The sequence below is a fragment of the Centruroides sculpturatus genome, unplaced genomic scaffold (assembly GCF_000671375.1).
Source record: "Centruroides sculpturatus isolate CEXI.00-Female unplaced genomic scaffold, Cexi_2.0 scaffold1252, whole genome shotgun sequence".
NCBI lineage: Eukaryota > Metazoa > Arthropoda > Arachnida > Scorpiones > Buthidae > Centruroides > Centruroides sculpturatus.
In genome coordinates this window covers 133,797-147,486 of record NW_019385391.1, presented here as the reverse complement: position 1 = coordinate 147,486, position 13,690 = coordinate 133,797, and the positions used below count along the sequence as shown (strand labels likewise).

At 43.0% G+C, this 13,690-nt stretch overlaps 1 protein-coding gene across 3 annotated transcripts in view; it reads left to right on the top strand.

Annotated features, from left to right (window-relative positions):
• Positions 1 to 12,204, top strand: part of LOC111638449 (dihydropyrimidinase-like) — a 32,099-nt gene extending 19,895 nt beyond the window's left edge. For all 3 annotated transcript variants that reach the window (XM_023384162.1, XM_023384164.1, XM_023384163.1), the window contains exons 10-15: positions 1,316 to 1,457; positions 3,350 to 3,433; positions 8,425 to 8,604; positions 8,672 to 8,758; positions 11,436 to 11,631; positions 11,699 to 12,204. In XM_023384162.1, coding sequence (XP_023239930.1) covers positions 1,316 to 1,457; positions 3,350 to 3,433; positions 8,425 to 8,604; positions 8,672 to 8,758; positions 11,436 to 11,631; positions 11,699 to 11,784 — 775 coding nt within the window. In that variant the 3' untranslated portion in view covers positions 11,785 to 12,204. The remainder of the gene's footprint in view (positions 1 to 1,315; positions 1,458 to 3,349; positions 3,434 to 8,424; positions 8,605 to 8,671; positions 8,759 to 11,435; positions 11,632 to 11,698) is intronic.
• The last annotated feature ends 1,486 nt before the right edge of the window (positions 12,205 to 13,690 follow it).

The following is a 13,690-nucleotide window of genomic DNA, read 5'->3' as shown; positions in this document are numbered from 1 at the left end:
GGCCGGAAAAGTAAAAGGGCAAAAAATTTCGGGGACGTGTATGGACGTCGGCATCTATTTCGCTTAACATTAGGTTGGGGAAAAAGAAATCCATTATTTTGTTGCTGGATGGCTGTAGTGATATATATCTTGTAAAGTATTGATGAAACAAATTCACACTTGTGCTCGTTGGTCAAAGTGCGGTGAAGCAGCTTAAACGGTGGCCAAACCAGGATTAACGGTCAGGAAGATTTTGCTGTGCATTTGGTGGGACTGGAAAGGAATCACCTACTACGAGCTGCTTCCATATGACCAAACATTAAATTTGAACCTCTACTGTCAACAATTGGACCGTTTGAAGCTAGCGATTGACCAGAAGCGGCCAGAATTGGCCAAGAGGAGAGGTGTTGTGTTTCATCAAGACACGTCTATAGTGACTCGCCAGAAACTCAGGGAGCTTGGTTGAAAAGTTTTCATGCATCCACCTTATAGTCTGGACCTGGCACCAAGCAATTACTATCTTTTTTATCATTGCAAAACTTCCTTGGTGATAAGAAATTGATATCAAGAGAAGATTGTGAAAATTGCTTAGTTGAGTTTTTCACCAAAAGGGACCAGGGCTTCTACGAGAGAGGCATTATGAAATTACCTTTAAAATGGCAAGAAATTATAAAACAAAACGGTGCATATTTGTCCCAAGTCGGACAATTTAAACCATGTTAAAGAAAGTCTTGAAATAAACGTAAAAATAGTGAATTTTTTTTTCCCCAACCCAATATCTCGGGGTGGAGTAAAGATTAAGAAAGGGAATTTGGCACGATAACCGAGTATAAGGGGCACGGATGCTATTAAATTCCGGTGGTTAAAAATGGCGGGTGGGGAGACGGAGAAGTGTCGTTTTTGTGTGTAGAGAGGGGTCGGACTATCGGGATTTTATTTATTATTAGTATTTACAGTTTTCTATATAAAACCCGTTCTTACCGTCAAAATGAACCCTTATGTCATTATACGAGATTTAAAAATATTGCATAAAATGTTTTTGTAAGGAAATACGATAACGGATGGCGCCGCACGCAATTTTATTTATTTCGATTATATTAAATAAAATCCGGCAACGGTTGAGAAAGTTGCCGGAGTTTTATGGGTAAGACGATGTTTAAACGCAGTCAAAGAATTTCTGGGTTTCCAGCGTTAAAGCCGGCTGGGTGTGGCGCGCCTCTGTCCACAGTTCTTTTATTACGATTATTATCGTTTCGTTTTGTTATTCATTAAGAAATTAATTTAGTGGATAAAAAGACGGAGCTCGGAATCATTTGTGTTTACGTCTCGTTTGCAGTGGCGATCTGACGGTGACCGCCAGCGCCAACGCTACTTTCAACAACGCTCAAAAGGCCCTGGGAGCCGACGACTTTACTAAAATACCGCACGGAGTCAACGGAGTGGAAGACAGGATGTCGGTGGTTTGGGAAAGAGGAGTGGTAAGTGCGATTTTCTATTCTCTTTTCTTTTTCCTCCGGATAACTCTTCATTGTTTCGTTACTCCGAAACGTTCGGAACTGTTATTATCTTCCCTATTAAAAAAATCCCCAAACTTTCATTTAACCCGAAATAAAAAATATCAGTCGTAAGTTAACGGATTAAAAGTTTACGAGAATTAATCGTTACGTTGTAACCCAATTGCCGGCAACTGTTATCCCAAGTACAAGTAGGCCGCACAAATTTGCCAATAGCGAGGTTGAGGCCGAAGTTTTAAACGCGAAAACGTGTACGTCGACGTTCAGCGCCGCTTTCCCGTAAGCCTAGAAGTTTGACAATGGTGTTTGTATTGTCGGTGGCGTTTCGCTCGACTTTCCAAACACCATTGTCAAACTTCTAGGCTTACGGGAAAGCGGCGCTGAACGTCGACGTACACGTTTTCGCGTTTAAAACTTCGGCCTCAACCTCGCTAATATTTCGTCTTGTTGGCGAAAAGTAACAGTAAAGCAAATTATAGTTATAGGCCGGGATGGTCGACCTTTTCCAGCCCGCGTGCCGTACAATAATCGTACTTACCTTTAAAGTTGTTTATGCGTGCCAGAGTTTTACACTATGAATAACGACAAATTAAACGAATTCGCTTTAATTAGAATTAATGTAAAACAGCCGATCGAGTGATAAATCGAAATCGTACGATTTCTCCTTACGTGTCGTCCCGTTACCTGCGCTCGACCCCCTACTTATTAGCGAGGTTGCGGCCCAAGTTTTCATCTCTAAGGGCTGTTTCACACTATGACCGACTGGTCCGACCCGACCGATTTTATAATCGGACCGACTAGTAGTAAAAGCATTCGCACTAATTGCGATTATTTATCGGTGGCCGACTCGTAAGGACCAATCAGAACGCGTGTTATAGATCAATACACTAGCCAATCGTGGTAAGTTTTTAAAATTAAACAGAAAACGTGGCCGTCGTGGAAAGCTATGGTGAATTTAGATATATCGCGTCATTGTTAGATTAGTCAACCTTCAACGTTTAGTTTCTTGAAAATCTCCGTCCAAGAATTATTTTTTTTTATCTTGTCTTTATAATCGGCTCGCCGAATATCGTAAAGCCACGGATATGTTCTGACTTCGTTTATTAAAGCTTCCGAGAAATCTATACTTTCCGCCATTTTCTAACTTCGATGTAGATTGGATAAATCTAAACTCTGATTGATTACAGCTTCGAAGCTCTCATTGGCTGTAGCTCACCGACTGCTCTGACCCGACTACAAATATTTAAATTTCAAATCTGTCCGACTGGAACGACTAGTCGGTTGACAGACTGTTGTTGCCATGACAACACGACTCGGAGTCGGTCCAGTCGGTCATAGTGTGAAACAGCCCAAAAACGTCAACGTCGAACGTCGAGCGCCGCAACCTCGCTATTGTCTTCGGTCGGCGGTTAGAATAATCAACGAAACGTCGGAAAGATGACCTCGACCGTAGTCCGAATCGGAATAAAGTACGGCATTGTGGGACGGAGTGCGGTGCGGTGTTTCTCCGACCGGAAGTTTAACGGATCAGATCGCATCGCCGTGGGGGAAGAATTGGGTGGCGGTATGAGGTGGGACCGGGCCGCTTACCCACGGCGAGTGGAAAAAGTCGAAATTCCCGTTTCACAAGTCTAGTGCCGTTTGGCGGGGAATGGCCGCCTCCGCCGGACACGGTAGTTTTATTCTAGGGTTCCTTTGGCAACGCGTATCATTCAAATAGTCTTCAAAAAGTCATTCGAAAAGACTTCTCTTAATCGGAATGAAATTTTGGAGTATTTAACGGAGGAGGAAGCGACGTCGACTTCCTTCGGAGGTAAGTTAATAAGTTTTAACGTACTCTGTCTTTTAACGCCCAGGTTACCGGCAAGTTAACTCCCTGTCAATTCGTGGCCGTCACCAGCACCAACGCCGCCAAGATATTTAATATTTATCCTCGCAAAGTAAGTGGCATTTTCATAAATTAAGTATAATTGTTATCTCGCGCATTTCTCGTAAAGTGGAAAATAAGAAACGTTATACCAGGTAGCTTCAAAAAGTTCCCGGAATTATGCTGGGTTAGTCAATTAAAGGCAATGAAAAAGAGAACACGTAATGCGTGCTAAACGTTCAGGAGTAAAGAATCGTATTCAAACAAGTCCGTACGATAAGAATCCGGAATTTCTTGACAACATTATTATGGGTGACGAAACCTAGTGTTTTTTGTACCATCCTCAACCAAAACGACAGTTTACGGAATGGAAGTTGCCCACCTCACCGCAGTCTACGAAATTTCAGCTCAGAGGTTTTCTTTGATTTTCGAGGGATTTATACGTGTTCACTACGAGTATTTATACCCGAGGGTGGCACATTCGACGAGGAGATGTACTGTACGTTGACATCCTGCGCCGTCTTAGAAAAGCCATCCGCCGACAACGTCTGCGCCATTGGGAAAGCAACACGTGGGTTCAGCAATGCCCTCGCGCATCGGTGGCTACTGGTGAAGCAGTACCCAATCGAACACGGAGTGATCACATTGGAGCATGCTCCGTACTCTCCAGATCTCGGCGCGTGTGATTTCTACCTCTTCTCCCGGTCATCGAGGGACGCCACTTCAACAATGCGGACGAGATTATAGAGGCGACATCCGCAGGTGCCGTCGCGAGATTGCTTCCGAGAACGTTTTCGGCAGCCATATCGGCCTTGGCAAAAACGTGCGGTTGCCGACACGTTTCTCGATTTATCGATTGTGTTCATACTTTTTCAGTAATAAGCCAATTCCTGGAACTTTTCGAAGCTACCCGATATTATGGCCAGTTATCGCCCATAAACGTTTACTTTTAAAATACGGTAGAAAACCTTTCGCGCTTAAATATAAAAGTAGGATTTTGTGTACTTGGTCGCCCGGCGTCTTTTCAACCGCGGATAACGTCGCTTGTCCGTCTTTCTATCGCCTCCCCGGTCTAAGACCGCCGTCAAACCGTTATTTTTATTTTGTTTACTAGCTGCAAGGACCCGCTTGGCTGGGTTTTTAAAAAGTAACGATAGTGAAGATTAAGATAATTACATTATAGCCAATCTTACCCGTTTTCACAAAATGCAAGAATTAGGTCCCCCGTTTCTGATTAGAGATCTGGTCCCGATTCTATTTCTGAACGTCTCCTGTTCATGTCGAGTCAAACGAACTATTTTCAACGTTTCTGGAACGTTTACAATCGTTCTATAATCGAACCAATATTCGAATTTTATGTTCGAATTTAATCCGAACAAATTCGAACAAAACATTCGAAATAGAAAGCTACTTTTAACCACTTTCAGCCCCATATCTCCCGCGCCCTTATAGCTATCGAGACGCAACCCTCCTGGTGTACGAATGGAGACTCGGGGCTACCACCACATACATACACCATTCACGTGCGATGTGTAGTTTTGGCGAAAAAGTGAAATATAGGNCAAGTTTCGCGCCGCCCTTATATATATAGATATAGATTAAATAAAAATTCCGGCCGTTTGGCTTTTTTCGGTGCCTACGAACAAATTTAAAGAAAAAAGGAAGGAGGCGATAACAAATTGTGGATATTATTTTTGAAGGTTTTTGTAAATTAATGCGTATTGAATTCAGTTGTGTTATCGTTCGGAATGTTGGTCGTGTTTAACGGCGGGAGATAGAAAACGCTACGATGTTTTTTATTCTTTCCTCGGACAGCCGTTACCTTTTCTTTATAAATTTGTAACTTTCCAATAAAACTTGCTTTGTATGTAAATTTCGCATTTCATCAATCTTATTAACTCGGCAGTATTCGGATACCAAATTATGGTAAGCTCGGATAAAATTGTTTTCCATCACTCGATGTTTATTATTTACGTAGTCGGACGCGGCATCCGTGATATAATTATTTTACCCCAGTGATGGTTAGAATATACTGTACGGTTTTTATTATTCCGGTAAATTTGGCTAGTGAGAAGGCGATATTACTAATCCCGCAGTTCCCACCCAGTTCCTCCTCTATAAATATTCCTAAGAACTTTTTATCACTTACCCTTTTATCTTTTTTTCAGTTCTTTGAATTCAAACATTTGGTCCGCAATCAAGTACAGTACTTTGTTTCTATGACGAAAACAAAACTTTTTTTGTCGCTATCGATAGTCGGCTTCTTCGTTTCGATATAATTGTTTTATTTTTTAACCCGTCACTTACGTTATTTCGAAGAGTTTCGGTTCGGTACGAGAACGAGTGGTTGCCGTAGACCAGTGTTTTTCGACCCGTGGGTCGCGACCTCCAAGCCTTAAAGCGTTCGCCATGCCTTAAAGCGCGTTAAAGCGTCCGCCGTTTTAAGCGCATCGACCGGAGTGAATAATTTTGTGTTAAGTTACGGACACGAAAATTTTTTCGGTATAGAAATAATTATTGGAGGATGATTGTTGTTGGGATTTTGGGGTATAAAAAAATCTATAATGGCGAAATTTCCGTTAATCTCTCACCGAGAACTACCAGTCGTTCGGTTATAATTAGAGTTTCTCGTTTTCCTGTCTTTTGCTCGTCTCGGCATTCCGGGAAAAAAGTGAACTGTTTCCCGGGATATAATTAATTATTTGTATTAAGATATAAAATAAATCTTAAAGTCGAACGATGTAATTACTTTTCATTTTTAAGTAACTTAATACGTCCCGCAATCTCCAAAATAATAATAATAATGCTGCGTAGAATATATATATAAAAAATTACTTTTGAGTTACGTAGAAATTTTCACAAATAGAAAAAGTTTAATAAACTTTGTTGGAAAGTGCTTTCAACAAAAATGCCTTTCAATCCAGTTGAAAATTAAAAAGAAGAAGAACTTAGATCAAACTTGTAACTTAGAAGGAAGGAAAGAGTTAAATGTTTTTTTGTTTAATTTTAGCGTCTTTCGCAGCCCTTTATACTTCCCAGGGTAAGCCTTTGATATTTTTCCAAAGTTCCACTTTTTTCTTTTGTTGGAATATTCGTTTGTTAGACGGGGTTTTATTTCCGTTCATTATTACGTTGTTTCCGAGTTAACTCGTTTTCAATAATCGAATCTGGGTAGGCCGTGCAAGAACTTTTTCTGTCTTATTATAGTTGCGCTTTCGTCCTATAGAATTTTTGCAGAAATATTCTTTTACCACACGCCTTACGTAGTAGGGACGACGGGTGAAGAGACGACGTCGCGCACCCCCGGAATTACGGGTGCCGCCCGCCCCGCCAAAATATACGTCGCCCGAGTACTCCCGGGCGATTCGGGCCGTCGAATCGCCCGAAAATCGCGCTAACCGGCGAGCCGGTTTAGCTTTTAGTCACGCGCTTTTATTCTCTTTCTCGTAGTGAAACTGCCAAGTTTCGCGCCGCCCTACACGTTTGAATGCGTCAAATTTTTCGAGTGTCTCGTCCCGAAATAAAAATCGTTAATAGGCTATAATAACCGACGTTTGTGGCTTCTTTGTTTTTCCACACATGGCGCTACTCGGTAACACGTGGTATTATTTACTTTCGTGTTGTTACCGTCGCTGTTAATAATAATCTTTAAAGCGGACGCGTGGTATATCGGCACGGAAATACCGGGCCGATTCCAATCCGGACGAAATTTTGGTTATATTTACTCCTAGCTTATTGTCCCTTAAATGTCGTGTTCTTAAATCACGTAAGTTGATAAAATAAACGTACTGCCGGCCAAGTAAAATGCGACACCACGATATTGCGGGTGTTGCATTTCACTTGGCCAGCAGGGTATTTCTCGCACGGACGTATGCAGAATGCATTCTTTGGACAACTTCGGCCGCAGACGTTCCGAACAAAGTCAGAAGGAAAATACAAATTTTCTAACTAATGTAGAATTATTAACTCGCTTCTCGTCTATACCGTGTTTAATAAAATATATAAAAATGGAAATATATTTTTAATTTTTTATTATTAATTTCTTTATAAAATTATTTAAAAGGGGATGGCGAAACTGTCGAATAAAACTGATAAAACCGATAAGGTTAAAATAAAATAAAATTTAAAGTATAAAAAGCCATTAAAAAACTTAAATATTAAATACAAATATTTTAAAACGCGAAAATCAAAACTACAATTACCTTATTATAAAAAATTGAATGGAATAAACGGAAAAACTCGGTTAGAAATATAAAACAATATGAATATATTATAGAGGTGACCTTTTTTATACTTAGGATAAAGTGAGATGGAGCGAAAGTATTACCCAAATATAAGAGGCACTCTTCCGAGATTAAGTTAAATTTATCATTTTTTGAGACCTCTGTATAACTTTTAAATCTTTTCTTTTCGTCACATTCGAACGCCGCCTAGTAAGATCCGGCAACACTTATCGACACGGGGACAACATTATTTGCCAACTGGGTCGGCGGCCGAACAGCGATACGGATAATGCATTGTGCAATATTGTAGCAATGTAGTGTAGGACCTACAAATACTCCGCAATTTGTCCACTTCTGTAAAATACGTCCTTATTTTATGAAATTAACTTAACCAAATATTTCGTCAGTAGTATATGTTCGGACGGAAAGTATAATGAAAGTTTCTACTTCATTTACGGAACTATAAGGAAGTGTTACGGCTTTTGGTCGGGCCGCCTCTTTTACCTTAAGTGGCATTTTTAAATATTCTGGTCAACGGCGTAAATTTAAAATCGGAACGTCGAATTTTAAATATGGCGGTACGGTGTCGGTTTCCGCGGCCACCGGGCGACGGTAGGCTCCTAGAATCCGGGCCGACTTACGTGCTATTTTTCGGCCAACGCTCGGCACGTGGCAACGGACGTTGGTTAAACGTACAAAGCTATTATTTTCGTATCGTAGAAAAGTTATTTTGAAAATTTATCGACGGCACGAAAGTTACGAACATATTTTAGCGCGTCGTAGTTGAAGATACGGATATTTATTAGAATAAAGTGTATAATCCGTTGTGTTTAACCAACAGGGTCGCATCCAAGTGGGCTCGGACGCCGACCTGGTGGTGTGGGATCCCGAGGCCACCCGCACCGTCTCGGCCAAGACTCATCGCCAGAACACGGATTTCAACGTCTTCGAGGGCATGACGTGTCACGGAGTACCGGAATACGTGGTGACTCAGGGCAGAATCGTCTTGGAAGAGGGCGAGGTAAGAAGTCTTCCAGCCACCCGCTCCTCTCCCTCCGTCCTCTCTAACCGCTCGCTTCTCGTTCCAGCTGCACGTGTGTCAAGGAATGGGAAGATTCGTCCCCATGCCTCCTTACTCGCCTTTCGTCTTCGGCCGCGTCAACGACAGAGAAAAGGTAATTCTTTCGTCGTCTTTACACTCGCCCAACGCCAACGCCCAGACAAAATTTTTCGTGGTTTTACCTTTCGGTTTAGCTTATAAAAAGGAAAGTAGAGGGGCTAAGAAAAAGAGTAAGGTATTAAGAGGAAGAAGGGAAAATGGGTATAGGAAGGTTAGGAAACTCGTGGGCGTCTGCGGGTATCATTTATTGTATAATAATTGATACAGTAACGTAAAATAAAAATATACGTACCATTATTTATACAAACAATTACGCGGACGTCACAAAACGTAATTGGATACGAACGTTACAATGTAATTGCGCGTACATTCCTAGCAATTCACTCTAGCTGTTGGAAGTATTTCCCCAGTCTAATGTAAACACTTACGATTACGTACGTATGAGTATTTCTTCGTATACACGACAGTGTAAAGCGTAATAAAAGGGGAAATTATGACGTTATTGCGTGTACTTCGCCAGCCACGCAGTCTAATAGTCGGAGATGCTTTCTCGTTCGGTGTACGACACTAAGCGTATCAATATACGTACTGTACAAATATACCTCCAATTACGCGGTTACAATAAGGCATAATAAAGGAAAGAATACAATGTTATTTCGCGTACATTACGGGCTATTAGAAGGCGGCTATACACGATGGGTTAATCCTCAAAGGAGTAACCGTGCATGCCTGATTTTGAGTCATTCCTGGATGTGTGTGGGGGGGGGAAATATAACAGTTTCGGCGAACTGTACCGACACCCGAGTAGAATCGGCCATATTCTTTAGGTTAATTCTCAAAGGAGTAATCGTGCACGCCTGACCTTTATAATTCTCGGTAGTTTATGGGGTACAATTTAACAGCTTCGGCGACCTGTACCGACCACCCGAGTAGAATTGAAAAACCATTTGATTTTCCTGGCGCCTAAACGTGTGTGAGAACAATGTCTGGTGAATGTTTGGAAGAATTATTTTCTATAACCTTATTAACTTTTATTATTTATAACCTAATAAATTAATTTTTCAGGTTTTAAATTATTTTCGGATCAAAAATTATAAATAATTTTAATATTTAGAAAACTTCTCAATTCGTTTCTTCCGTTTTCATAAAACATCTCGATACTCTTTATCAGTTTCTTCTACGTTTTCAAAAATTTATTGTTTTAATATCCAAGTAAATTAAAACACGACAACTTAAGACAAAGTTTAATAAATTCTTTTTAATTATTAAATTATAAAATTAATTTGCGATAATAATGTTTACAATTTGTACTAATATCAAATGTGGTTGACAATTATTAATATATATTCGTCTATAAAATTTAATCCATTAATTTATTTGGTAGTAAAATCGACTCGCCATTGTCTTTCGCTGATAATTGATGCTTTTTAACATAATCTATAGCCCAAGATTTCTCTTGAAATAATTTTGTGATCTGAAATAATTCCATTAAAAAATTATTCGTATGAAAAATTAATTTTGTGATCGGTGCTACCCAAACCACTACTACTACTATTTACACCATACACTTCTACGCATACTTTTTTCCCGCGAGTTTTAATGGAATTTGTTGCCGATAAACATCAGTGGCGTAATAATAAACACAATGGCGTAGCCAACATAACTGGCGCCCGGGCCGCGACACTATATTGGCGCCCCCTCCCCCTCCAGAAACAAATTTTGTTTTTCTTGAAAACCATTTGGCTCCCCTCTGCCAGTGGCGCCCGGGGCAAGCTGCCCCACCCTCTGCCGAGAGGTTTTCTTCGTTTGTGAGCGATAGGAAATTCTGAAGTTCCTCGAGGCCAGGCAGCCTCAAAGGATTAACCCATGGTGTATAGCAGCCTTAACTGTTGGAGATGCTTCTTCCGTTCGGCGAAAGTGGCCGTGGCCTCCCAGGCGATCTTCTTACCGAAGTAGTAGACCTCCGTCTTGCGGGGCCAACGAAGCCCACGGTTTATGATAGTTTGCGCAAGTTGTTGCCGTGCCATCTCGATTTTCACACACAGAAATATCGTGTGGGTAGAAATGTTTCTTTATTGCACGGGACAGTGGCAGAGACCCGAACCCTTCTCCGGAAAACGGAGAAGGTAGTATGCAAAGCTTCCAAGGTCTGTGATTAGCCGAGTCATTTCGTGGGAAGTGTGGAAGAATTTTCTGTTCTTTCTTCCGACAATGTCTGGGAGAAACTGGTAGGTGATACGACCAGTAGTCGCACCACCTACGAGTTTCTCCCAGACGAGTTTCTCCCGGCACCATAAGTTGCCGTTCTTTGCTGGATGGTCTTTCGACTTAAGACCATCCAGCTGCTCGGTGTTTCGAAGCGAGTGACTCGGTATGTTCTATTGGAAGCGGTCCCGGCCACTTGTCCAACGGCTCATTTCCTTCCCATTTCGAACCCGTGGACGGTCGGCGCACGCGCTACGTCCAGATCGAGATTATTCGATTTATCGACGGCGCTTTAGCCGGGATCCGACCGCGGACGGAAAAACGAAAACGGCCATCACCGCTAATTTGCGGGTGGAGGCCGACAAGAAGCGGGCACGGTTGCTACGTTTCCTGGCGTCGTCGGGGTGGGAACGGGATGTAAACGTACTTATCGGGCGGGTGGGACCCCCCGGAGGCCCGGTACCGCCACCCGTTTGCCATTCGGATTCGGGCGTAAATTAAAACCTTTAATGGAGGAACGATTTCAGGCCAGGAAGCCGGCGAAAGTTGACCGAGACGCCTATTCGGGTCCCGTGGACGAGAACGTCACCTACATGGTGGAGAAGGCCCACTATCCGGTCAGAGAGAACCTGGTCTACGCCCAACCGTCGTCCGAGTTTCACTCTCGCCCGCCCACTCGAAGCGGAGGAAGAAACCTTCAGGACTCCACCTTCAGTCTGTCTGGTGAGTGTTTCCCCTCTCCCGACCTCCCCTTGCGCCGACCTTTCTAACGTTCTTCCCGGTTTTTCAGGTGCGCAGATCGACGACAACAAGAGTCCGAGAGCCGGGATCAAGGTCAACAATCCTCCCGGAGGACATTCTACCGGACTGTGGTGAACTTTTTCCCAGGCGGCTCCCGAAGTCTCGTCCCTCCCACCGGGCGCCGCCGCCCGGGATACGGGGCGGGAGGGCGCGTTCCGGTCGTCCCGGGCAGGACCGCCCCCCTATTTATTCGGACGGAGACTCCGACCGCCACCGGCACTTCTCACTCGCCCTTTTGATAAACGCCGTGCTTTGTACCAACGTTTATATATATATATAACGTACGTTTGTGTCTACGGAACATTTATACGCCCACGCGCGCCGGAAGTGGACGATCGGCGTCCCAGCGTCGATCCGAAACCACACTCTTCCTTTTTCTATGTCCGTTCTTCCCCTTTGTTTCGTCGATAGACGGATGCCAATGTTTACCACTCGACGCCTACGCTCAGCGCTGTGTGTAATGCGTATTAACAATAAAATTTGCCGTAATCCATGGTTTGGACTTTCTTTCCCCTCCCCCGGCGACATTCTTCTTTTTAATTGTCGGTAGGGAGAAAGGAGCAAAACCCCCTCCCCGAAAAACGGTAACGGGTGATCGAGCGAGGGTGCGTTTTCCACCCCGGGAGGTGGAATCGGTTGGGAAAAGCCGTGGGGCTTTACGCCAGAGGACCCCACTCCCTCCTCCGGACACGGATCGGAATTTCGGCGCGGGAGTGGGTTTTCGCGGCGGAGACCGGGGAAAGCTGTGAAAGGTGTAAAGTGTCCGAGTACTGGACGTCGAACCGGGTCGTGTTACGTCTCCCGGGTTGTTTTGTCGAGTGTGGTACGAGCAACGAAAAGCGACCGGTCGTTACGTGTGACGATTGGGTTTGGTTCGAGTTCAACTGCCAACGTAAAGGGTTATACCGGGAAGTTGCGATACGGAATAGGTTAGGCCTCTTACTCCAGTCTTCCAGCGTTTAAGAATGGGAGGGTGGAGAAGGAAACGATGAGATGCGGTGGGAACGAGTCACTCGACGCAGTTAACAAAACTAAACCGTTGATTTAAAAACCATTGAAGGACCTGATTGATTATCCTAATCTTTTCGTTCTGCGCCAAGGACGAATTACCATACTTTCCATCGACTTTCCACCCGAAAATTTATCTTACAGAACTAATCGTTCGGGTGGAAAACAGTTCGAGATGATAGGATTAAATCTCGAGCGTTATCGCTTCGCCGTCCGTGGATGGCGCATTACGCTCTTCTAGCGACCTTTACGTTTTACCGATTGGGATTAAAGAGACATATACTCAACTACGTATTAATCGGCTATCACACCTGATATTGAGCTTAACAAAAAATTTAAAATATATGTATGCCGCCGTGTAGTGTGGAAAGGTAAGACTCGAAGTGGTGTACGATATTTTCGGTCGTCTTTTGTCCGACCGGAGGTTTTAGGACGATACTTGCTCGCAGTGTGTGGCGATAAACGGCATTACTAGTGGATGGAGTCAGATGTGGCCTTCCCGAATGAAGTGGATACGATTCTGTCTCACGACGAAATCGTCTTTTCGAAAGTAACTTCAGTCAGCGAAAAATTAACAGAATTTTCGTTCGATTCCTACAACTTTTTATAGAACGTCACACGTATAAATAACGCGGGAAAGTATTGTAATCCTGTCGAGTTCCACCCTCCGGATGTTCGAAAATCCCCACGTTTTAAGTCCCCGAACCCAAAAAGTTTTTAAAAATTCAACGACCGGTTGTCTAACTTTCCCGGCTTCGCCCTATAAGTTTTCCAGGCTCTTTGTCGGACTCCGTGGGCCAAAAGTTATTTTCTTCCAGTTTCGGTCCCGTGTCGAAAAATTTCTCGGGACAAAATGTAAATATATGGCACGCTTTTAAATAATTTATTTCGGCTAGTAATTATTTAAAATAAAATTGCGCGAGGCGCCACCTATTACGAGATTTTATTAAAAAATAAAGTTACCATTTTTTTT